The sequence below is a fragment of the Equus caballus genome, chromosome 11 (assembly GCF_041296265.1).
Source record: "Equus caballus isolate H_3958 breed thoroughbred chromosome 11, TB-T2T, whole genome shotgun sequence".
Classification (NCBI taxonomy): domain Eukaryota; kingdom Metazoa; phylum Chordata; class Mammalia; order Perissodactyla; family Equidae; genus Equus; species Equus caballus.
This window is the reverse complement of record NC_091694.1, coordinates 17,748,699-17,774,091: the sequence shown is the minus strand read 5'-3', so window position 1 is coordinate 17,774,091 and position 25,393 is coordinate 17,748,699. Positions and strand designations below refer to the sequence as shown.

General features: G+C 55.7%; 1 protein-coding gene across 4 annotated transcripts in view; it reads left to right on the top strand.

The window, feature by feature from the left end:
- The first annotated feature begins 651 nt into the window (after nt 1–651).
- Nucleotides 652–25,393, top strand: part of CRHR1 (corticotropin releasing hormone receptor 1) — a 55,076-nt gene continuing 30,334 nt past the window's right edge. Inside the window, exons 1-3 of one of the 4 annotated variants that reach the window (XM_070226080.1) lie at nt 652–955; nt 12,965–13,036; nt 23,940–24,027. In XM_070226080.1, coding sequence (XP_070082181.1) covers nt 923–955; nt 12,965–13,036; nt 23,940–24,027 — 193 coding nt within the window. In that variant the 5' untranslated portion in view covers nt 652–922. Of the gene's footprint in view, nt 956–12,964; nt 13,037–16,927; nt 16,955–18,401; nt 18,728–23,939; nt 24,028–25,393 lie in introns of those variants that run through there. The other 3 variants (XM_070226081.1, XM_023652344.2, XM_070226082.1) reach the window with 3 other exon arrangements.

Sequence of the window (25,393 nt, the reverse complement as noted above, 5' to 3'; positions counted from 1 at the left end):
GAATGAATGGATGACAGAACCAATGAACGAATGAATGAGAAGTGTTCCTCCCGCAGAGCTTTTGCGTCTCTGCGCGCACCTGGGATGTCAGTGCCAAAGGCGCTGGGTGTCGGGCCCAACGCCCAGGCCTTGCTGAGGTGGGGGCGGCGGGGACCTTCTCCTGGCCGGCTGCAGGGCGGGAGCTGCCCAAACGCAGTGCCCAGCTTCCCCTGTTTTCCATGGAGGCTCTGCTCACTGGGGGCTGCTCTATTCCCCAGTCTCCAATAGCCTCGCTCTCACAGATTCTCAGAGCCCCCCAAGCGCCCCCAGACTTCCCTGGACTCCCCAGGCCCGGACCTCAAGCGGGCTGGAGCTGGGAGGCTGCCTCCTCTCCCGCGCCCCGCTCCCCATCCCCGGCTTCTCCCTGGGCTGCGGCGGCCGCCACCGCGGCTAGTGCGCCCCGCCGACTGCCGCAAACCGGGGCGCAGGCAAAAGGGGTCAGCGCGGCGAGGGCGCGAGGAGCCGGCCCGGGGAAGGGGAGGGGACAGGGTAGGCGGGGTGGCGGAGGGAGCAGAGGGGCGAGGCGCGGAGGAGGGACCGAAGGGGAGGGGAGGGGAGAGAGAGAGAGGGGAGGGGACGCCTAGGCGAGGCGGCGGGGAGCGGAGGCGAGGAGCGCGGACCCAGGGGGAGGCGGCGGGGGCGAGGCGGGCTCCCGGCGGCGGCGGGCCGGGCTGAGTCAGGACCCGGCGGCCGGACTTCCTCGGGCAGGGGAGAGCGAGAGCCCGCCGGGCCGGGCCGGGCTGCGGGGCCGGGGAGCGCAGAGCCGGGCACCTCGGCGCGGGGCAGCGACAGGGGAGCCAGGCCGCCCACCCCGCGCCGCCCGGCCCCCCTGGGATGTCCGAGCGACCCAGGCGTCCAGGACGGTGACGGAGCGAGCCCGAGGATGGGACGGCGCCCGCAGCTCCGGCTCGTCAAGGTAAGAAGAGCCAGTCGGCCCTCGAGCGCGGGCGCCCCCAGCCCCGGGCCGGCGCGGGACGCGCGGGGGCTGTGGCTGTGATGGGGGTCACCGGGTAGAGCTGTGCACAGGTCTGGGGGCGGCCGAGGTTTGAGGGGCAGCCCACTCCCTCTCCCCGGACCTTTGGAGCTGGTGCCGGGTGGGTGGGTGGGTCGTGGGGGGAACTCAGGTGGAGAAAGAAATCGTGGCGAAGCTGCCGGGATGTTGGCGGCGGACGAGGTCCGCCCACCCGGGTGACCAGCTCTGCGCCGAGAATCGCGTTAGGCTTTGGGAATCGGAGCTTGGTTCCCCCCTCACCCCTCCCATGCAGATCCCAGAGACGCCTCTGGGGTTGGGATCCCCCAGCCCCAGCACGCTGTCGTCGGCTCCCCTACTCCGCACACCTCGTCCTGTCCCCGGGAGCTCCTTCCTACCCCTTCCCCTCCGCGGAACGCCGCGAGTCCGCGGAGATCCACGTCGCCCTCTCCTCGGAGCCCCGGATCCATATGGCGGTCTCCGGGAGGAGGCGGTCCGCGCCGCGGCGGCCGGCCCGCGGGAGCGCTCGCCGCCTCTGCCCTCGGGGGCCCCGCGCCCGCGGCTCCTGCCCGGGGCTGGCGGCGCGATCCCGGCGCCCGGAGTTGGAGAAAGTCGCCCGGCCGCGCGTCCGGCGTCTGCGGCTGAAGTTCGTGCGCCAGCGAAGGGCCGGGGGTCGCAGCGGGCCCGCCGCTAGTGACAGCCGCCACTTCCCGGGGCCGAGCGCTTCCCAAAGCGATTCGGGTTGCTGGGTGTTGGCACGAAGGCAGCAGCCGGAGGGAGAGGTGGGGGGCCCGGGCGCCCCCCACCCCCCCGGGGAGCCCCGCGCGGCTCTAGCCGGAGGACCCGGACTCCGCAGGGTCGGTGTGGACCGCCTGAGCTGCAGACACAGACACCAGCTTGACTGGGGTCAGAGCATTTAAAAGCGATTACATTCAAAAGAAGCGAATGGATTTGGGGGAGGCGTGCGGCTTGACCGGATTTCATTTTTCCATCAGTTATTAAACCGTCTGTACGTATAGCAGCTCGCAAAGCGGTTTGAGTTAAACCACCAAGACTCTAAAATGCAGTTGCTGCCAGTTCGTCAGTAGAGACGTTGCCAGTTACTGGGTTTTCTCCATCCTCTCCCTCCCTCTCCCAGATATTTATAAGCTGTTTTTAAAAGTGACTGCGCGTTAGTCTGACTGAACCCATATCCCCTCCCGGCCCCATCAACTGAGGACCCGAGGCACCCCGAGATTATTTTCTGGGCGATCGAGACGACCAGGGGAGGGAAGAAGGAAGAAAAACATGCGGAGAAGTGGAGTAGATGGCACTGAACGGGAACATTTTCCACAGGCTTGTGTGTACCGAACCTAGGTCTAAATTCAAAAATCAGTTCAATGGAATTCAATCTTTTAAATGGATTCAAAGCGTTGAACTGTAGGGTTTGGGTGGGTTTTTTTAGGTTTACATGGTAATAGGTAAATGTTCTTTCTCTGGCCTTTCTTAGAATCATGCGCAAACCTCTGCTTAGAATTATTACATTTTCCTAAAAGGAAAAAAAATATTTTCACTGTGTTGTTGTGTGTGTGTTTCCTCCTGGATGGTGAGGTGTGCATCCCTTATGTCTGGCCTAATGAACTCCATAGGTGTTCAATAAATACCGAGTGAGCGACAGGAAATGAATGAATGGGCAGCTAATGCTGGTTTCAATTAAATAATTACTTTTTTCTTTTATTTATGCAACATGTACAACTTGCTGGGTGTTGTTCTACCTGCTTTGCAAATGTTAAGTCATTTAGTCCTCATAACAGCCCTAGGAAGCAGGAAGTATTACTGAGGCACAGGGAGGCTAAGTCACTTGTTCAGGGTCACACAGCCAGTGAGTGATGGAGCCAGGGTTCAAACCCAGGCGCTGTGGCTCTAAGGCTTTGTTTTGTTAGCTTTCACCAGAAAACATTCTGAGCCATTTAGATCTCACCCTAGAGCTCTGCCAGACAAGAGCTCGGGTAGTTTTGTCAGTATGAAAGTGTGGACTAGGAGAGTTGATCCAAAATCCAGCTCTGTCCCCAAAGAGTGAGCCAGGGGCCCTTATTGTGGGCCTCGCACTGTACTGATTATGAAGATCTGGAGGCGAGTGTGTAAGTGTGTGTGAGAAATGTGTGTGAGTGTGCATGAGAGAGTGGTCGTGTGGATGGATGAGGGAGAGATGATGTGTGCCAGTGTGTGTGAGAGAAATGTGTATGAATGCGTGAGTGAGAAATGTGTGTGAGTGTGCATAAGAGAGTGGTTGTGCATGTGAATGAGGGAGAGATGACGTGTGTGAGTGTGCGTGAGAGGGTGGTCGTGTGTGTGAGTGAGATGATGTGTGAGAGAAATGTGTGTGAGTTGTGAGTTGTGTGTGTGTGCAAGAGACAGTGATTGTGTGTGAGATGTGTGTGAGTTGTGTGAGAAATGTGTGTGAGTGTGCATGAGACAGTGGTTGTGTGTATGAGTGAGATGTGTGTGAGAGAAATGTGTGTGAGTTGTGAGTAGTGTGTGTGAGTATGCGTGAGACAGTGGTTGTGTGTGTGAGTGAGATGATGTGCGTGAGTGAGCTGTGTGTGAGTTGTGTGAGAAATGTGTGTGACAGTGCATGAGACAGTGGTTGTGTGTGTAAGATGATGTGTGTGAGAGAAATGTGTGTGAATTGTGTGAGTGGTGTGTGTGAGTGTGCGTGAGAGAGTGGCCGTGTGTGTGAGTGAGGTGATATGTGAGGGAAACGTGTGTGAGTGTGTTAGGGTGGCGGTGTGCAGGGAGACCGAGTGTGGCGAGTGCTCCTGAGTGTGAGGGGAAGGCGAGGCCTGGGCCGGCCCGTGGAGGGAGAGCGCCTTCTGAGGAGGGAGCCGGCTTCATTGCTGTCGTTACTGTCATGGAAGCCATCTAGCAGCCTTCCACAAAGTTTGGGGACCAGAGCAGGGAACCATTGCAGGCTCGCCTCCTCACACAGCCCCTGTCCCCATGCCTCAGACACCCCCGCGGGCCTGGCTCAAGTGCAGCTTCGGGCTCAGCTGTGGCCGTGAGGCACGCCCGCTCACTTACAGTGTCCTGGTCCACGTCTGTCCCAAGTCATTCTCGAGCCTCCAGAGGGAGGCGGTCAACACTGCATGTTCCCCAGGAGCGGGTGCTCTTTGCCGTCCCTGTATCTGTGCACATTTGGGCCATTGATTCTTTGACAAACAATTCAGAGCCAGGCTTTTGAGGGGAGCATTGGCAGGAGGGATAATGAAGGATAAAAGTGAGCCCAGGATGGGACCATGGGCTGCCATGGGGCGTGGGGTCAACTGGCTTGGCCATGACCAGGAGCAAAGTAGGAGAGGGGGCGCTGAGAGCCAGGCCAAGCCTTCGGATTGGATCTGTCCAGCGCGGGGGAGGGGCATGACTTGGGGGAGGCCAAGCGCTCAAGGTGGGTGTCGATTCATGGAGAAGCAGGACGCCGACCCAGAGCCAGCGAGGACGAGCTCAAGTGGAAAATCCACTTCTCACCCTCTCTGACACTGGCTCCTCGGAGCTCATCAGTGGCCAGCCGGGTTCAGCTGCTCAGAAGAAGGTGTCAGAGCGTCCGAGGTGCCCCTTGGCAGCACCCCAAGTGCCCACAATGCTCGCCAAGCCCGTGGGCCTGAGCCCTGGCTGTTGTGTGGCTTAGAAGGAAGGGGTTAGGCACAGGGCTGGTCATTTCAGCAGCTTTTGGGGTGAGAAGATCATCAGCCGGGAGACGCAAACCTAGCCTTGGTCCCAGTTATGCCTCTGATCAGCTGTGTGACTTTAGGTGGGGCATCCTACCTCTCTGAGCCAGTTTCTCTGCCTATAAAGACATATTGAACTAGATTCCTTGGTACCTTTCCTGTCTCTGGGAAAGGTCTTTTTCCAAACACTCCTTAGGGTCATGACCTCACACAGGAAGAGTGGTGTGCAGTAGATTCGATTCCCAGCCCTGCCCCTTCCCAGCTATGAAAACTCGCTATTTGGTACTTGGATCTAGCATCAGCATCCTCAGCTATGAAATGGAGGCAACCTAACTCATGAGGCCAAGGTAAGGATGAAATGAGTTAGTACATGAAAAATGTCTGGAACAGCATCCAGCGCAGAGTTTGTTTTCAGAAAAAGTTGCAAGGCGGCTGCTCTTCAGAGGAAATGAGATCACGCAGGAGAAGCAACTAGCAGCTATGGGACACACTATTTTGGAGTCTTTCACCCTTCACAGCACTGGACCTAATAATCAATTGCACATCTTAGGCATTTCACAAACGTTTGTTGGCTGAATAGATGGCATTATTGTTGCTTCCTCCAGTTGGTCTCATGCAATCCAGCCGACCCGTCGCCCTTCCCGCGAGATGCAGATGTCATGTCCAAACAGAGAAGGCCGAGAGATGCCAAAACCACCCCAGGAGAAAAGCCATCTCTGATGCAGAAAAGACTGGAACTGCCCCTTAAACCCACTACGGTTTTTTTTTTTTTTTTAAGAAAGCAGCAAACAGCCGATGCAGCACCCAGGGATCTGGAGAACCCATTGAGGGTGGAGCGTGGCTGCTGAGGCTCCAGTCCCTTTGTCTGGAAGAGAGCAGGCTGGGAGCAGGTGACCTCAGGCCTTCCTTGCTTCCTCCTCGGAGAAGGGAGGGGGTGGGTTGCTGTCTCCACCTCCGACTCTGCCTAACACCTCATGGTATCAACAAAAAGAAGAGTGAGACCATCTTGGATCGAAGGCCCAGGCGAGATTTTAGCTGCAGTTTTATATTCAAAGAATGCATTTGTTCATTACAAACGACTCCTGTCTACTTAGATTCCCAGGGGCCCCTGTCAGCACAGTCCTTGGAAGTAGCACCCTCGAGACCTTTTTAAATGCTTGTCTTTGCGCCGCTTGCTGTTGGCCAGCTCTCCCTCATTCCACCCAGCGTGGCAGTCTGCGTCTTCTTGTATGAGTGGGAGCATCAGGTGAGGCAGGCCTGGGCTTGATCCTCACTCTGCTACAAAGCTTGTGGCAAGTTAGGTTGTCACTCTGAACCTCAGTTTCTTCATCCGTAAAAGGGGGAAAATAGTCCCTACTTCATGGGATAATGAGAATTCCTCCATGAGTCTGGCACATTAGTAACTGCTTGATAAATAGTAGCTCTAGTAGTTATTTAATAAATCGTACCGAATTTTATCAATCCAGGGAAGAACAGTAAAAGGAGGAGTGGTGAGGGGCTGGGGGTGGCGCAGGAAGGGTGCGTGACAGTACAGAGTCTCCTGCCCCGGGGATCTCTTCACAGTCCCCGGGGAGACGGGATGGTGCCACTTGCCGTCAACCGAGTTCAAAAGTCAGAGGACAGAGGTGCCTGCAATTGGCCCCCTGAACATCTCTGACGTGGGAAAACTGCCGACAATAAAAGTAGAGCCTGTAGGGAGGATAATACAAAATGATTAGCTCACTGGTGCAAACAATTATTTAGAAAACAACTAGCTGGGTTCTATTAAGCAACAGATTATTAACCATTTCTTTTTGGAGTAGTTGGTGTCTGTCTCAACAAACTTGAGAGGCTGGAAGGCAGGAGAGAAGAGGAAGGCTGGGGGAAGACGGACGCACGCTTCCTCCTCTGTGAAATGGGCGTGCGGAGATGCAGTTCTGGGGAGACGGTCCCGTGTACTCAGAACCGCCGACTCAAGGCTTTAGCCAAATGCCTCCTTTGGCAGTGGTCCACTCAGCAGCCGTGAAACCGTTTCTAGGAAAAATGGAGATGTTTGTGGGTGCTCTTTCTGGGCTGTACCCACAGACGGTTTCACGATCCCACCCAGGGCCCTGCTGGGCTCCAGGGAGCAGCCCCAGTGAGGGGCTCACAGGTGGGGTTTGTGGGGTACACACCTGCCACCTTCCACCTGTCAGTCGTTCCCAGTCTCCAGCCAATCTGGCCGTGAGCCAGGGCGCCCAGGTCAGAGCCCAGGACAGAAACTGACCAGACTGGTCCAGCTGCTTTGGAGGCTGAAGAACCAGGCAGGCTGGGGTTTGTTCCAGGCTGACTGACTACAATTTGGAGTCTACTCGCCTGCGAGTTTTGAGAGGTAGTGGGGCCAAGGTGAGGCGCAGGGCGAGACAGCTGCACCTTTAGGCTCTGAGCGGCCAGGCCTTCAGGAGGCTGGGGCTGCATCCTGCTCAGTATCCCTGGATGGTACGTGGAGCCCAAGAGCTGGAGGGCAGCCTGCCCGGAGTGACAGGCTAGGGCAAGAGAGGGCTGAGACGCTTCCATTCACAGCAAGGATTTTCCCGGCTTTGATCCATGTTTCCCCGGCCTCCTTGTCAGGGTGTGTGAGGGGCTCAGGAGTTTCCAGGAGTACCAGCCGTTCCTGGAGCAGCCGCACCACGGCGGAGACGGAGCTGGGCGGGGAACCTGTGGGCAGAGATGGGGAGAGGGAGGGAGGCCCAGGGTGAAGGGCTGGGCTGTGCAGGCTGGAGAGGAAACCGGGCCCAGCAGGGGTGCAGCTAACCTAGGGAAGGGTGGAGGGAAAGCCCTGGGCTGGCCAAGGCTCGGTCCTCACAGCTCCAGGCTCCCCCGCACTGGGGGCCCTGACCCACTGTCAGGAGCAAAGCCCCAGCTGAGTGCCCACGGGCTGCTTAGGGTGGATGATTTTATTGTTATATAAGACGTGGGTGTGCGGACAGACAGACAGTGACAGAGAGAGACAGAGAGAGAGACTAAAGGTGGTGCAGAGAAGAGACCACTGGCTAAAGCTGGCATGAGAGAGATCAGGGCAGAAAGGCCTGGAAGAAAGAGGGAAGAGGAGGGAGGGAATGAAGAAGGGAGGGCGGGACGAGGGAAAGAGAGGTGTCTTTCTTCTACTTTCTCCCTGACACCTGAGAGAATGCGCACCCCTGGTTCTGAGGCCAGAGATGGCAATTCTTGGAAACCCCCTCCTCCGTTTCCTACCAGAATCCACCCCCACCCCCCATCCCTAACCTGCCACTTGGAGCTTCCTCAGCTGTCAGGAGAGCCCCAGGGAGTAGGGACGCTCTGAGCCTGCTGTATGGAGGCTGCTGAGGCATGTTGGCAGGGAGGACCTCCCCCCCAACACAACCCTCGCTCCATCCCCAGGGCTGGGTTCCCCCCACCGAGTTCAGAAGGAACAGAGCCTGTTGCCCTTTGTGGTCCTAAGTGGCCCCTAGTGTGCAGTCTGTCTTTCTCTCTTTCTTACACACACACACACACTGGGACCCTCGGGGCGTGAGCCACTTTTGCAGCATTTGTAATCGTGTCCCCCATCTGTACCCGCCTTTAGATGCATGGTAGGCCACCACCCCCTCCTCGCCTCTAAGCACAGTCAAACCAGCGAGGCAGGTGGGCAGCACCCGCCAGCTCCAGCCAGGGCTGCAGGACTGACTCCCAGAGGAGCAGCAGGGCACCCGGGGCCTCGGGGTCAGCAGTGGGAGTGGAGGCAGGTTGGACAGCCCCCACAGCCGTTCCCCTGCCACACATGCCTGGCTGGAAGCCTGAGAGGCTGCTCCTCGGAAAGAGGCTGCCGCCTGGGCTTGGTCCAAGCCCTGCCTTTCCCCTGCTCCTGCCCTTCCCTCCACTGTGCCAGCTTCTCTTGGCCAGATGCACCAGTTACTGCGCTGCCTCTATGCAGGGCCCACACGCATGACCCCACTGAGTCCTCCTGTCCCTCTAGAAGTGAAACCAGACACACCCTGAATCTCTCCATCCTCAACTCTGGCCTTCTGCCTCAGTCGCACTGTCCTTCTTCCTACCCAGAATATTCATTTCTGCCGGCTGCCCTGCCTTTGGCTGTGTTGTTCTTCCTTCTGGGGCTTCTGTGCCCCAGTCTCTCTGTATTAATCCTCTCTGTCATGTCCACCAAAGGCTTCCTGAGCCATCCCTACCCCCTCCTCCAGGAAGCCCTCCAGTCTAAGTCCATCTCTCACTGGTTGTTCCTTTGCTTTCTCTGCCTCTCCTGCCTGTCATGTGAGCCTCTAGCTCACGTTGGAGCCTGGGCTCTCAAAGACCAGGCAGCCCTCCAGCTCTTTGATGTGTCCCCCACAGGATGCTCAAAACATCCTGGGGTCACTATCACTTAACCCAAGCCCTTGTTCCCACCATAGATTCTGAGCTCTGCCTGGGCCAGGAGGACCCCCTTAAAAATAAAATCGGAAGACCGTGTCCCCAGCACCCAGTTCAGGGTTCCTGGCACAGTAGGCGCACAATAGGTGCTGAATTCGATGGGGGGTATCTCCCTGCTCCTGCTCTCTGCTGAACGTCTGTCTGTGCGTGGAGGTGCTATGGTGACAGGAGACATGGAAATGACAAGCTAAACAGTCCTCTGCCTCTGCGTGTGGATTTACGACTCAACAGCTTATCGAGTGCGGCGCTGTCAGCCCCACTTAGGAACATTTAGCGCTTCCAGTCCTGCCAGTGTTCCACGCCGGTCCCAATAGCACTGGGGGTGTTTGTCCACCTTTGAGAGCAGGGGCAGCATCTTGTGTCACGAGGGTTCTGGGAGGGCTGGAGGGAGAGGTCAGCAGAGGGACGTTTGGAGCTGGGCTGAGGACAAAGGTGCAGGAAACTTCTCAGAACCTGGGGTCATAATAAAACAGGTCCAGGACACACTGGTCCCCAAGCAGGGGCTGGGGAGGGGGCTTGGTGGCAACCTGGGGCTCCCTCCCCACGGCTGCCCTGGTTCTGTTGTTTACGAGGCAGGAGTAGCCAGGTGAGGCAGAAGTGGGTGGAGGACCCCCTTGGGACAGGGTGAGCTGTTCTTGGCTCCCTCCATGGGATCCTGTCTCAGTGCACATCACTACCCTCCAGCTCCCTACGGGCAGTGGTGGGGCAGCCTTTGGTGTCCTTCTCTCCAGATTGCTGGCCCTAGTGGCCTCACTGCGAATGCTGCTGCCAGGCTGTGAGACGTGGGCCCATGCAGTGGCAGGGTGCGTGTGCACGCCTGAGAAGCAGAGCACCCCTGAGCAAGGAGCACTGCCCCGGAACCTGAGGAGATGGGATGCCTGGGGTTGGAGCCAGGTCTGCCACTTCCTGGCTGGGTGACCTTGGGCAAGTCATGCAACCTTTCTGCGCTTGGTCCTCCTCTGGACCATGATGGAGAATAAAAGACGAAATGCCTATGTAGTGAGGGTCCTGCCCCTACTGGAGCTCAAAGAGTGGGACCTGCTGCTTGCACCGGTGAGGTCCCTCCCCTTGCCCCCATTGCTTCTCCCCTTGATGCTGAGCCCAACCATCACTCAAGACCTTCCTCCTCCATGGGGCCTTCCCAGATGAGCTAGCTGTCTTGCTCTCTCCTCAAGCTGAAGCTGAGCCTCTGAAACCAGCTGTAGGAAAGTGTCACGTGGGTTGTTCCAATCCGTGGCAGACTGGCCTGTGGTCCTATTGCGCGTGATGACTGTGCGGTCTCCACTACACGACTCCCCTGGAGAGTTGGACAACATCTGAATTGGTCTAGACCCTGTTCAACGAGATGAGTCTCTTGACAACATGCACGGATGTCACGGCAAGGACAAATTCACATCAAAGTTTCCAAGTGCTTACTCTCAGTAACTCACAGTCCCGACCCGGCACCAGTCCCGACCACCTTTTGAGTAGCACTGGGCTAAAGCCCTCCTTTGGGGCCAGAATTCATGGCCTGGAATCCCTGGTCCACTTTCCAGGGGAGTCTGGCCGCTGGCCGTGCTCTGCACCTGCGCGCCTCCCCTGAGCGGCCTCTGTTCTGCAGTGGCTCCTTCTGGCAGTGGGTGCGGGGTCACCTGGAGCAGGAAGAACCCGTGGCCAGGAGGGCATAAACCTATGGTTTGCTCAGAGCCCTGGCCCCTGGCAGCTCTGGATGGGCCGTTCCCCCTCCGTGCTCTCACTCACCAGCCGGCACATTGTCGCTGAGGTCGGGGGAGACTCATGACCTCCAGTGGGCTGCAGCACCTCAGTGAGGAAGGGAAGCCCTTCCTCTGTGGTGGGCTCGCCCCAAAGCTCACAGGACTCAGCCCCACGTTGGTTCTAGCCCTTGTCTCCGGGCTCGCCCAAGATCAAGGAGCCCGACTCCTCCAATGCTCCAGGACCCAGCTCTGCCTCCTGCCTCCCAGGGGACAGGACACTCCAGAGCCTAGGATGGGTGAGCCTAGCTCACTGGCTCTGGGGAGACGGCTGCCGTGCACGCCTCCCAGCACTGCTCGCTCCCCAAGTTGGCTGCATCCCCAGGCCGCAGGCACCTTCCTGCTTGTCCCTGCATCTCCTATGCCAACCCCAGGAAGGCCAGGAGAGGTCACTCCAGCTGGTCCCCTGCCTGCAGACAGAGGCCAGGAGGTGGGCGAACCACTGGTCCAAGGTCCCACAGGGCGTTTGCTAGACAGGGGGAGAGCCAGGCCTCTTTCTGTCTCGAAGGCCCCTCCCTCTGTCCTCCCATTCTTTCCAGGGTTCCCTTGCCCCTCCCCGTCCTCCTTCCCGCATCTGGACTTCCATGATGGCTGGCTAGTGAGTGTTTTCAGAGCTGGGAGGAAGCTGCTAAACCTTCCAGCCCAGGGTTTCCCCTGCCCCTCCCCGTCCTCCTTCCCGCATCTGGACTTCCATGATGGCTGGCTAGTGAGTGTTTTCAGAGCTGGGAGGAAGCTGCTAAACCTTCCAGCCCAGGGTTTCCCCATCTCGGCATTGCCAATGTTGGGGGCAGGTCATTCTTTGTGGTGGGGGCCGTCCTGTGCGTTTGAGCACATTGAGCAGCATCCCTGGCCTCTTGTCACTAAATGCTAGCAGGACTCGTCCAGTCATGGCAACCAAAAATGTCTCCAGACATTGCCACATGTCCCCAGGGCAGCACAACCGCCACCAGTTGAGAACCACTGGGCTTGTTCAGTTCCCGTTGATTCTGGTGACCCTTCGGAATCACCTGGAGAGCACTGAAAACAGAGACTCCTGAGTTTCCCCTCAGGCCAGCGGGCCCTGAGTCTCTGGGGTGAAGCCTGAGAAACAGAATGTTCTAGCTTCCAGATGCCCAGTGCTGCCAGGAAACTTCTGATTTTGTCTAATTCACCTCTTTTATAGCAAATAAACAGGGCCATTGCCTGTCTTATGGACAATTATATGGTTATTCCTGGTCTCTGCCCTAAAATCTTCCTGCTCAGTGGGGTCTGGTGGCCCAGCAGCCCCCTTCAAACCAATCTCTCTCAGCCTGGGAAGGCAGTGCTTCTCCAGGAAAAACAGCCTCAACCCCTTTAGGCTCCTCTCGTAGAACCTCATTTCCAGCTGTCAGTTCTGCCTCCCTGGCCCTCTTCATATCCCTTTTAAACTGCCGCTTCCTAAAGGACGTCCCTCTTCCGCCGACACTGAAATCCCCTCGCTTTACACTTGCCAGGGAGCAGGCTGAGTGAGAGCACAGCTGAGAGCCGCACCTGCGGAGCTGGCATCCCCCCCTGCCTGCAACACCTCGGTCTGTCTCCCCAGCAGCAGATGCCTCTTCCGCCCCCTCAGGGACGGCTCCCCAGTGTCTGGAGCCGTCACAGCTCACGGCTGAGCAGCTCCCAGGGGCAGGCGCTGGATCAGAGCCCCAGGGGAGCCCCACTCCTCTGCGAGAACCAAACTCAGCCCTTCCTTGGTCCCCCACTGACACGTGTCTGTCCCCCAATTCCCATTGCCAGCTCCTGGGGAGCCAGGCTGCAGCCTGGAGCTAGAGGTCAAGAGGCAAAGGAAACCTGTACCTCCTCTTTTGTGGGGTTCGTGCTGAGGGGAGGTAGGAAGGGAGGCAAGATAGGCAGGGAAAGAGGCTGCCTGCCCAGGGTATGACCCCAGGATTGGAGCACGCCTCCACCCCAGGCCCTCTGGGTAGCGTGGTGAGTGACCTTGGGCAAGTCCCCATCTCTGTATGCATCAGTCTGTCACTGGCACAGTGCACAGAGGGTAAAGGCTGCAGCTCCTTGCGGTTGAGAAGGATTAAATGAGAAAAATCTCAGTCTGGACTGAGCAAGCCTTTCTTTCTTTAAAGAGAGAGAAAGAAGAAAATGGAGGCAAGGGAAGACCAAGAGAGGTGGAGAGATTGAGACCAGGAGAGAGGAAGGTAGGTCCGGGGGAGGCAGTGGGCTGAGAAGGAATGAGCTGTGAGAAAATATTGAGTGAATCCGAGAGCGAATCATACCAGGAATGACCATGTGAGAGGCAGAAAAGGAGACGAGGCTGGGCCGGGAGGTCGGCGGCGCTCAGCGCAAGGCCCCCCTTCCCCGTGCCCAGCAAATCCCCATCATCAACAGTGAGGCATACTCCACTTTCGCAGGCGGCCGCAGGCCTCAGCCCCCAGGAACACAGTGGCCGTGGGAAGTGGGTGTGCGCGCCTGGGTGGGCAGGGGACCGGTCAGGGAGCGCTTCTGGGGAGAAAGGCCAAGTCCGGAAGGAGGCGACGCACACATTGTCCAGTAACAGTAATCACAACTGTTTGTTAACTGCCTGCCCTGTGCTCAGCCCCCTGCTGTTTTAAATGCACCACGTTGTTGAATCTCTCCAAGAGCTTTGGGGTGTCAATGTTTCATCTCTATTAGACCTGTTTACTAAGGGGGAAACTGAGGCTCAGAGGAGTCAGTGATTTGCCCAAGTTCACACAGGTAGGAAAGGGTAGAGAAAAGATTCCAGTGTGGATCTCTCTGGCCCCGAAGTTAGAGGCCTTGAGTCTCCACTGTCCTGTCTGCCCTGGACTCAGAGCCTATTCAGGCCTGGAAAGGAACGTATGGAACACACTGCCCTCCTCATTTTACAGATGAGGAAACTGAGGCAGGGAGGTGGGCGAGGGACTTGTCCACGGCCACAGAGCAAGTTTGTCAGAATCAGAACAGGGTCTCAGCTCTGCGCTTCCCACCCCAAAACACGGTTTCCTTCAGCACTTCTTCTGGAGCCCAAGGTGGGGATGGATGCAGAAAGCAAGGACCAAGAGAAAGAGAGAGCTCCTGGTGGGCACGAGGAAAAGATATGCAGGAAAATGGGCACTAGGAAGTGAGCCCATCAAAGTGTTGGTGTGAATCATTATGGGACCCCATGGTCAAAGGGGCAAAAAGTGAAAACCCATCTGTTCATTCATTCACTTGGTCAGTCAGTCATTTCGTCATGCAACAAACATGTATTAGGGCTTACTCTGTGCCAGGCCCCAGTGAGGGTACAAAAATAGCCAAACACAGACCCTGCCCTCAGGGATCTTATCACCCAACCAGACAATGTATCTGGGCCTCTTCGAGGGGCATGTGTAAGCTCAGAGCTGGGGTCTTACAGGTCCTCGCTGCCCTTGGGGTGGGTAAAGAAGGCAGCCCACTGCTTTCAGCTCTGCTGTGGGGCCTCATTAGGGTAGCAGAAGAGCGAAGCCGCAGGGAAGAGGGCAGGGCTGGGGTATGGGGGGACAAGCAGGGCACATGCTGAGCCCAGGGCCCCCAGGAGAAGGTGTGGAGGCGGGGAACACCAGGCATGCCCCCTCCCTGAACTGTAGGCAGGAGATTTTCCTTTCCATTTTTTCCTCTCTGCACAACAGCAATTTAAGTTAATTAAATGTAACAATAAATTATTTCTCAACTGCCTAGAATAATCTTTCCCTCTCACCCACTGCGGCGGGCGGGGGGGGGGGGGTGGGGGGGGGAGCATGATTCTTTGCCTTGAGGTGGGGACAGGTTGCCGCTGTTGCAGAAAGAAGCTGTGGGGAGGAGACCTGGCTGGGGCAGGAAAAGGCAAGAGGCTGCTTGGGGCAAAGCCGTGGGCCGTCAAGGGGACTGAGAAAGGCCCTCTGCCTCTGCCCCAACACCGGTTCTGCCCTGGCTGGTCTTAGCACCTCTGTGCAGATGAGAAAGAGGTCCTGAGGCTGCCAGCTCTGCTGGTGCACAGCTGCACTTCCAGCCCCAGGGCCCCTCCGCTCGGCCCCTCCGGGCAGGGCAGAAACTGCACAATAGCCAGTGGCCCTGCCCCTCCCCTATTGTCAGTCTGTAGCGACACACATATCCCCTGCAGGCACAGACAGGTTCACATGTTTTTATTTCTGCAAACTGGATCCTTGTTTTTAAATGCAACCGGGGAGCCAGCTTTTTAAAGGAATCCTGGTTTATCACCCTTCCGCTTTTTCATATTTAGATTTTCTCCTCTTGGCTTTGCTTAAAACAGTCTCCACCTTGCAAACCACATATCCAATAAGGGGCTAATATCCAAAATATACAAAGAACTCATACAACTCAATAGCAAAAACACCAAATAATCCAATTAAAAAATGGATAAAGGACCTGAATAGACATTTTTCCAAAGAAGACATTCAAATAGCCAACAGGTACACAGAAAGGTGCTCACCATCACTGATTATCAGGGAAATGCAAATCAAAACCACAATGAGCTATCACCTCACACCTGTCAAAATGGCTATTATCAAAAAGACAGATAACAGAGAGATAACAGATGCTGGTGAGAATGCAGAGAAAAGGGAACCCTTGGGCCCTGTTGTTGGGGATGTAAATTGGTGCAACCACTACGGAAAATAGTATGGGGGTGCCTCAAAAAATTAAAAATAGGGGGCCGGCCCAGTGGCATAGTGGTTAAGTTCACACACTCCACTTCACTGGCCTGGGGTTCATGGGTTTGGATCCCAGGCGCGGACCTACACACCATCCATCCAGCCATGCTGTGGTGGCGTCCCACATACAAAATAAAGGAAAATTGGCACAGATGTTAGCTCTAGGCCAATCCTCCTCACCAAAAAGAAAGAAAGAAAGAAAGAAATTAAAAATAGAACTACCATATGAGCCAGTAATTCCACTTCTGGGTATGTACCCAAAGGAAACAAAATCACTAACTCGAAAAGGCATGCACCCCCATGTTCACTGCAGCATTATTTACAATAGTCAAGATATGGAAGCAACCTAAGTGTCCATTGACAGATGGATGGGTAAGAAAATGCAGTGTATACATGTGTGTGTGTGTGTGTGTGTGTGTGTATGTATATGTATATGTATAAAATGGAATAGTATTCAGCCATAAAAAGGAAGGAAATCCTGCCATTTGTGACAACATGGATGGACTCTGAGAACGTTATCCTAAGGGAAATAAGTCAGGTAGAGAAAGACAAATACTGTATGATCTCACTTATATGTGGAATCTAAAAAACCGAACTCATAGAAACAGAGGACAGATTGGTGGTTGACGGCGGGGGGTGGGGGTCGGGGGTCGGGGGGTGGGGGTGGGGGGTGGGGATGGGGAGGTGTATGGGGTGGGGGTAGGGGGGTGTAGGGGGTGGGGAGGTGTAGGGGGTGGGGGTGGGGGGTGTAGAGGGTGGGGGTTGGGGGGTGTAGGGGGTGGGGTGGGGGGTGTAGGGGGTGGGGAGTTGTAGGGGGTGGGGTGGGGGGTGTAGGGGGTGGGGAGGTGTAGGGGGTGGGGGTGGGGGGTGTAGAGGGTGGGGGTGGGGAGGTGTAGGGGGTGGGGGTGGGGAGGTGTAGGGGGTGGGGGTGGTCAAAAGTTACGAACTTCCAGGTGAAGGTGAGTAAGTTCTGGGGACATGATGTACAGCATGGTGACTCTAGTTAACAGTTCTGTATTGTAATTTGAAAGTGGCTGAGAGTAATCTTCTGTAAATCTGGCTCCTCGGATGTAGAACCCTAGTCCAGCAAGGGGCTTGGTGAGATCACTTAATCTGGTGGTCTAAAAAGACAAAAGACAAAAACAAAACAACTTTCCTTTTAAGCTGAAGAACCCCTTCCCAAAGGAAAGCTTACAGAGAAAGCAGAACTGCTGACTGACCCAGAGAGCATGTGGGGGAGCGGGCCTGCGTCCTGCCTGCGTCCTGCCTGCAGCCCCTCCCCCAGGGCCTGCTCTCGTCCAGCCCTCTCCGTAACCGAGAAAGATCCCCGGCACAGAGCATCCAGGTTGTGATAACGACCCCATGGACACCCGTAGGGGACTTTAGATCTCAGAAAGCCTCTCTCCTCTCCTCTTCCCCCAGGTGGCCCACGTCGTCTCTGTGTCGCAGGTAAGAAAGGCCTCATTGCCAGTGGGGCCAGGTGACCCCACTGAAGTCGTACAGTCAGTGGCAGGACTGGGCTCAGAACTCGGCAGAAGGCGGACGCGGCCTGCTGAAGGATGGCTCTCAATGCTGCAGCAGTGGCTGTGTCAGAGGGCCTGCTCAGCCCTGGGCCCTGAGAGCGGTTCTCCCGGGGCCTCGGGGGCTCCCCAGGCCGAGCATCAGCGGTAGTTGTGAAGGGGAGGGAAGGTAGGCCCCCTTCTCCTCGTTCCTCATGAACTTTTGGGGGGAGGGGGCCACCCCAGGTGCCTCCAGGCCACCCCTCTTCTCCCTCCAGTGGCCCTTAAGGACGTTCCCTAAAAGGTTAATTACCACATCATCCTATCAAAGGAAATTGCACTTTTCTGCCCTAAAGACCAAACCGAGCTTCAGCAACATAGTTATTTATGGTCTCTAATAAGCATTTTCTGGGTGTGATTAACCTTTATGCCAAAGTCACACTGGGAATTGGGATGGCAGCTTCCATTCCAGCCACGCTCTACCCGCTCTGCGCTGGCCTGGGGGCGGAGATGTGGGCAGCAGCTGGGGCAGGCAGCTGTCAGACTCTGGCCCTCCCGCTCCCCCTCTCCGGGGGCCCCTGAGCCCTTCCCTCCCCTCTGCCCATCGCTTCTGCCAATGCCCTATCCTGACCCGGGCCGCCCCCTCCTCCATCTTTCACCTCCTTGAAAGACAGACCCGGGTTGCCTGTTTGCTCAATCCCAGTCCCCACTCAGCCGCTACAGACAGTTCCGTGACCTTGGGCGCCTCAACTATCAACCCCTGTAAAATGGGGGACATGAGACTGCCCCGTCTACCTTCTGCAGGGCAGTGCCCCTCCCATGACGGGACCCACTGGGTCCTTGGACACTCATTTTATGTGATGCTGTAATCAAGCTCAGCACACCCTTGGCCTTCTCAGATTTAATGTTCAAGGGCTCTTTGGCAAGTGGTGAGATTTGTAGCTGAGGCGCAGGTTTTATTTGGGGCCTGGGGGCTACCAGGCTGGCGTACAGAAGCAAGGTACTACCCAGTGAGCTAGCCTAGTGCCCCATCACCTTCCATCCTCAGTGCCATTTGGGTGTCCTCTGCCAGCTGTTGGAAAATGAGAAACCTCACAGTGTCCAGAAAACTTGGCTTGTCAAAAACGGTTCTGAAAGGAAAGCCAGCGGCTCGGGTTAATGACGGAGGAGGCAGCAGACGGAGGGGTCCAAGAAAGTGGGGTTCTCAGGCCAAAACCCCATTTGGTTTGCTGTAAGAGAGGATGACGTGTCCCATGTGGGGAGCCCAGGCCTCTTATGTAACCCATTCACCACATGCTCCGGTCGTATTTTGGGGGGGCTAGACCTCACTGAGAAGTAGACAAAGCTCTCCACCCTCCCCAGGAAAACGGTTCTCATTCCGGGCAACATTCTGCATTTAATTACAGGGTTTCCCGCCCCCTGCCCTTGGGTGTGTGGACCCCAGATCAAGAACTCTCTGCTTTAAAAGGAAACAAACAACATCCCTGAAACTTTGGGGGCCTGTTCCTACAGGGCAGTAAGTGCCTATTGATGGAGATGGAGAACCGTGGAGGACGTTGAAGAGGAGACCAGCATACGGTGGGAGGAGATACACAGGGAAACTCCAGGCTCTTGGTGGAAATGTGATTCAGGAAGAAGCCAGAAGCCTTCACAAACTTTTCCGCCGAGCCAGAAGTGACACAGGCACAGATTCCTGCAGAGCCGAGCTTTCCTAAGAGGAGAGGTTGTTGGGGAATTTTAAGAAGGCTTTTTCTTTGCATAATGCAAAACCAGCCCTCTATTGGTAGAAAGACTTTGTGAACCATCACGTCCAAGAAGGAGACGTGAGGGTCGGGGTTGTAGGCGGCCAGCCCAGCACAGGCCAGCCCTTCGCCTGTGGTGTCTGGTTGGTTTTCATGATGAATCTGGATTTGCTCTGCTCCTCCATGAACCCCAGGACATTAAGATGCGAAGCTCAGACCTTCTGACCTGTGTATTTGCCAGTTAATTAGAACCCTGGGGTGTAATTCTTTGTACAGAGGCGGTTTCATGCATTTGGGAGTAGCCTGAGGTCTCTGTTTGTGAGTGTCAGGGGCACCAGGGCGTACTGAGGCGACATGTGCACATTGATGGGGTGACTGAGTGACTTTGCTTTTGCATGTTGGGGAAGATGCTGCCCAGGACAGGGGCCCTGGAACTGGCTTTGGAGGGCTGCGGAGTTCACCAGGTGAAGGGGTGGGGTAGGGTGAGGAGGGGCAAAGAACTCCAGGGACAGGGGTGTACAGACACCAGCAGGCTCCCCGGGTGCGCTGGGGATGGGATAAGTCATTCCATGTGAGTAGAGGGTGGCGTGATTCCAAGGGGATCTGAAAGACCAAAGCAGGGATCATGGCGTCAGGATCAGAAGGATGACGGTGGAACGTCAGGTAGCAGGGCTGACATTTTCGAATAGGGTGTTTCCGGTTTTTTTAATTTGCCTGTGGCTGAGCAGGTTCTGGGAGCCCCACGCCCATTCTGTGTGTGCATGTGTGTTGGGTGGTGGCAGGGGTAGGGCGACAAGCTGGGGGCAGAGATTTCTAGTCCCCTTCCAGAAGGGGCCTCTGACCCAGCTGAGCAGCCCCCCTCTGGGGACCGCGCAGAGCTGGGTCCCTGCTGACTGCTGAGCTGAGCAGCAAAGGTTTGTCAGCAAGGACACTGCTGTCTGCTTAGCTAACAAGAGCCACTGGCTGGCCTGTGGCTTCCTCCTCTCTCTGCTTCTGCGTTTTCATTTGGAAAATGAGGGTAAAGATATTTCTCCATCCCTCTGGGGACTGTGAAGTGTAATTACTGATTAATAAAGTGTTGGAAGTTCCTTGGGGCCAGAGAGACGAACGGGTCTGTTCTAATCACTCCGGACTCCCAGGAGCGAGGTAGCTAACCCCAGAGCCATTTGCTGAGCATCCTGAGCACTGAGCACAGGAGGGGGTGCAGGGCGGGGGCCGTGCTCTCGGGACCCTGGAGCTTGGCCCATTAAGAGCAGGAAGACCCCTATGATGTGACAGGAGTGTGCCAGCGAGGGAATAGAGCAAACAAGCCCACTAAGGACTCAGGCACAGCACTGAGGGGACGATATGGGTGAACCATCGGGGTCTAGGGGGGCTTCCTGCAGGAGATGGGGGCGGGATAGGCTCTGAGCCAGAGTGGGGAGCGTTTGATGCCACCTTGGAATGTAAGGTGGGAAAGAGGGGAGCAGAGCCTGCCTTTGTCATGGGACAGGAGTGGGAAGGGGCAGGTACCGGAGAAGGTGGGTGGCACTGGTGGGGGTGGGGCAGCGTAGGAGAGGACATTCATGGCAGGTGAGCGAGGAAAGTTCTGGAAAAGAGTAGGTCAGTTTGCTTCTAAGGATTGGGGGAAGGTCCTGAGGTCCAGAAGGGGTGAGTAGGGAGGAGTCCAGGGGAAAGGAGGATGTTAAGCCACAGGGAGGGGTCAGATGGGGTGGAGTCCAGCTTAGGAAGAAGGCACAGGGGCGGGGACTAGGGTGAGGTGAGTGAGGCAGCCTCCTCAAGCACAAAATTTAAGGAGGTTCCCAAAATCTCAGTAACCAAGATACATAGTATTTAGTATTTTAATGTTATTACTGATTTTTCCTTTTACCCCACGCTGCAATATGGCCCAGCACTGTCACTGATCCTGATTTTTTTTTTGTTTTTGATATTTTGTTCATCATGGATTTTTTTGCGTTAATTTAGAGTTTTGAAAAATATTGCCTTAAAATATTGTCTATCTTGACTACTAAGTTTTTTGGGGTCCCCTTAAATGTTGCACCTGAGGTGAGTACCTCACTCTCCTCACCCTACTCCTGGCCCTGCACGTGATGGCCGTGTTCTGCTCCCGTGGGCCACCGCCCCAGCTCTAGGCTAAACTGGAAACTCGCTCACCATGGGACTCGGACAAGCTGCTGCCTCTCTCCCGATCTCACTTTCCCACTGTGAAATGGCTACGACAGCTTCTGGATCTACGTCTGTGTCTCAAGTTCTGCAGAGAATTTTGCAGACTGTGTGGAAATGAGCTAGGGCTGAGATGCCATGGCTGGGGGGCCCAAGAGAGGGTCCCAGCGAGGGGACCCCGGGAAGAAAGAGCAGGGGAGCAGGGGTGGCATGTGGAGACAAACCTCGATGGAAGTCAATGTCCCGGGAGCCTAGTCAGACAGACGGAGCTCTGCTGATCATCAGCCGCCCAAGTCCCCACAACTGGAGGGAGGGGCTGGTGACAAGGCCCCCTATCCCCACCCCCAAGCGCTTCTCATCCCCTTGCAGATCAAATCCCAAGGGCAACAACTACCTGGACTCCAACCCACAGCTAAATAAAAATCACCAAATTCAAATCCATCCACGCAACCTATGGTAGACCTGAAACTCAACGTAGTTCATTACCGTGTTCAGCAAATCTGAGTGCAATGAACAAAACCAAACCCTGCCGTCAGGGAGCGTGCTGTGCTCCACCAAGGACGTCCACACACACTGCACGTGTGAGCCTGGGAGGGGGCTGTGATACCAGCCTGTGTCACTTGATGACGGGGGTCCATTCTGAGAAGCGTGTCGTTAGGCGATTTTGTCGTTGTGTGAACATCACAGAGTGCACTTGCACAGAGCACAGGGTGGAGCCTGCTCCACACCCAGCCCACATGGCATAGCTCCTGCTCCCGGGCTGCAAGCCTGTGAGCACGTGCCGTGCTGAATACTGCAGGCGATTGTAACACAGTGGCAGGTGTGTGTGTATCTGAACACACCTCACCACAGAAAAGGTACACTAAAATATGGTATAAAAGATCAAAAATGGGGGCTGGCCCCGTGGCCGAGTGGTTAAGTTCGTGCGCTCCGCTGCAGGCGGCCCAGTGTTTCGTTAGTTCGAATCCTGGGCGCGGACATGGCACTGCTCATCAGACCACGCTGAGGCAGCATCCCACATGCCACAGCTAGAAGAACCCACAACGAAGAATACACAACTATGTACCGGGGGGCTTTGGGGAGAAAAAGGAAAAAATAAAATCTTTAAAAAAAAAAAAAAAAAAAGATCAAAAATGGTGCACCTGGCTAGGGCACTGACTGAGAATGGAGCTTGCAGGACAGGACGTTGCTCTGGTGGGTCAGTGAGTGAGGGTGAGCGAATGTGGAGGCCCAGGACACCACCGGACACTGCTGTAGGCTTTATAAATGCTGGACACTGAGGCTCCACTAAATCTGTAAAAATACTCTGTCTTTGATAATAAATTAACCTTAGCTTACTGTAACTTTTTTACTTTATAAACTTTAAATTTTTTTAACTTTGTATCTCTTTTGTAATAACACACTTTAAAATACAAACACAGGGGCCGGCCCCTTGGCCAAGTGGTTAAGTTCGAACTCTCCGCTTCGGCAGCCCAGGGTTTTGCCGGTTCGGATCCTGGGCGCGGACATGGCACCACTCATCAGGCCACGCTGAGGCGGCACCCCACATGCCACAACTAGAAGGACCCACAGCTAAAAATATACAACTGTGTCCCTGGGGGCTTTGGGGAGAAAAAGGAAAAATAAAATCTTTAAAATACAAACACGTTGTACAGATGTGTACAATGAAAACTTATAGACCGTTTACACAAATATTGTACACCAGCTGTGTACAAAAGAAAAATATTTTCTTTCTTTATGTCCTTATTCTATAAGCTTTTTAAATTTTTTTAATTTTTAATTTTATTTTTTTACTTTTTTTGGTAAAATCTAAGACACAAACACACACATCAGTCTAGGCTGACACAGGGTCAGGACCATCAATGTCACTGTCTTCCGCCTCCACATCTTGTCCCACGGGAAGGTCGTCGGGGCAATAACACGCACGGAGCTGTCACCAGCATCAACATGACACAGGAGTGATGTGTGGTACTACGTCATGGCTATGAGGTCACTAGGCCATAGGAATTTTCCAGCTCCCATATAATCTTATGGGACCACCATCGTATACACAGCCCATTGTTGACCGAAACATCATTACACAGCACATGACTGTACCTGTCTTTACAGGTGAGGAAACTGAGGCACAGAGAGGTCAAGTAACCTGCCCATGGCAACACAGTGATACCAGGTCTCTTTTGACTCTAAATCTGTAGGGAGGGTGGTGACCTCAAGGGAGGGGACACACGATTGGGTGGGGATGGGAGTTGAAGAAAGGCAGCCCTCCAGGTGTGAGGCCCATCCCATTCTCCTCCCAAGTGGGCTGAAATTCTGGAATCAGAGTGACATGGAGCCCCCGGTGAGGGTGAGGGGCAAAGATTCTCCCCAGAATAGGGCAGCCGTCTTTCCACACACATTTATCCCTTCAGCCCCTGGGCCTCAGTTTCCTCATCTGCAAACAGGGAGAGCCACACCAGCCCAGGGCAAATTAAGTGCCGTCACAGATGTAAAAGGGCTTGGTAACCGGTGAGGCACAGTTTGTAGGGACCCATAATTACCAGGCCCGGGATGAGGGCCCCGGAAGCAGCTCAACAGGCCCTGAGCCCTACAGCTTGGTGGAGGGGTGCGAACTAATGAGGCTCTTCTGTGAGCCTGTGGGTGTTCAGCAGGCAGGTGGGAGGGGGTGTGTGTGTGTGTTTGCGTGTGTGTGTGTGTGTGTGTGTGTGTTGGGACACAGCTGAGCCATCCTTGGGACCCCTTGGGGATGGAGGCAACTTCCTCAGGCAGAGCCTCCCTGGAGGCCCCCAGCCCTCAGGGAGAAAACTCACCTCTCCCTTGAGAACCTGGGCTCCTCCTGTTATCAGCCTCCCCTCCGGGCCCCTCAGCTCCAGACCTTCTGGGCAGAGAGGACACGGGGGAGGAGGGCAAAGAGGCTGGGGGGAGGGGTGTTTGGGAGGAGACATGCAAGGCGAGGAGAGAGGATGCAGGAAGCTGCAGCCAGGCTGCTCACGGCACAGTTTAACCATGCCCCTCGCCTCCCTGTGCCCACAGGCCCTTCTCCTCCTGGGGCTGAACCCCATCTCCGCCTCCCTTCAGGACCAGCACTGCGAGAGCCTGTCCCCAGCCAGCAATATCTCTGGTGAGTACCCCCACCAGCCTCCTGCAAGATTCCAGGTCCCCACAGGCCCCAAATCACCCCAGGTCTCCCAGGGCCTGCACACAGAGCTGTGCCCTAGGGCAGGAAGAGCAGAGGCATGTCCTCTCTAGGGCTCCAAGCCATTCATTGTAACTCCACGGAGTACTGTGTTGAGGAGGGTCCTGAGGTTGAGTGTAAGTGTGGTGGGAAAGAGAGCTGCAATTAGGGGACAGCATCTGCCACGGGCACCGCAGGGGCATGTGGCAAGTGTGCCAAGTAGTCATCTTCCCAGCTTTGGGGCGGGCAACAGGGGAAGTCGCCCCAGCCTTGCTGCATGAGAATCAACAGAGCGGAGGGCTGGGCTGTGACTCAGGCATCAGCAAGGAAGAAAGGCTGCTCTTTTCTCCGCTGAAAATGCCCAAAGCGTAAGACTGTGTGATGCTAGCCCTGTGCCAGGCCCTGCTGGGGGTACTGGAGGTACATTAACCCAGTTTTCACAACGACTTTCTGAGGTAGTGCTGTGATTCTCATCTTACACATAGGGAAACTGAGGCACAGAGGAGGATTAGTCAGTGCTGGAGCCACAATCTGAGCCCAGGCAGCCTGGCCTCCTGATATGTTCTTTAACACCCTGCTCCACAGCCTCCTCAAGAGAAAATACCGCGTGACTGCAAACGTTACTGACACTCGTGTAACCTCACCATTGACAAAGTGCTCTTGTACAATTATCTTAGTTCATGCTCACAAGTGTCTGAGACCCAGCATCTGTACAGACGAGGAAACTGAGGCACAGGAGAGTTAGGTCTTTGGCTTCCAAGACCAGACATTTCCCCACTTTGGGTGTGGTTTCTGACCCCTCACCCTGGCCCCTGTCACCAGGTGGAGAGGGTCCCCTGCACCCGAGGGTCCTTGGGGGGGCTCACTGTACTTGGGTGATTCCTTTTCCTCTTCAGGTCTCTCCAGATTCAACCTAACTCATTAACTGAGCACCTACTGTGCGCTGGGGCCCATGCAAGGCACTCAGGGGACAAAGAGGGGCTTGCAGTCTTGTCCGGGAGTCAAGACCACCAGCTCGAGTACTGGGAGGCGGCACGCAAGGCGTGCGCTGGCAGAGGAACGACCTGGGGCAGCAGGGCAGCTGACGCAGCAGTCTTGGCACCCAGGCCCGCAGGAGAGGCCTTTACCACTTGGAACTGCTGCCGCCAGGTCCGCCGTACCCTGCCTGGGGAGGCCGCAGGGAGAGGAATGAGCACTGCACTGGAGAAGGCCCACTGGGGTCCCGTGCTCACAGGGGCACTCGATCTTGTCCTGTCTGCCTGAGGGGCCCCACTGGTAGCCACAAGGATGAGCATGCCCTTGACGCCCTTGA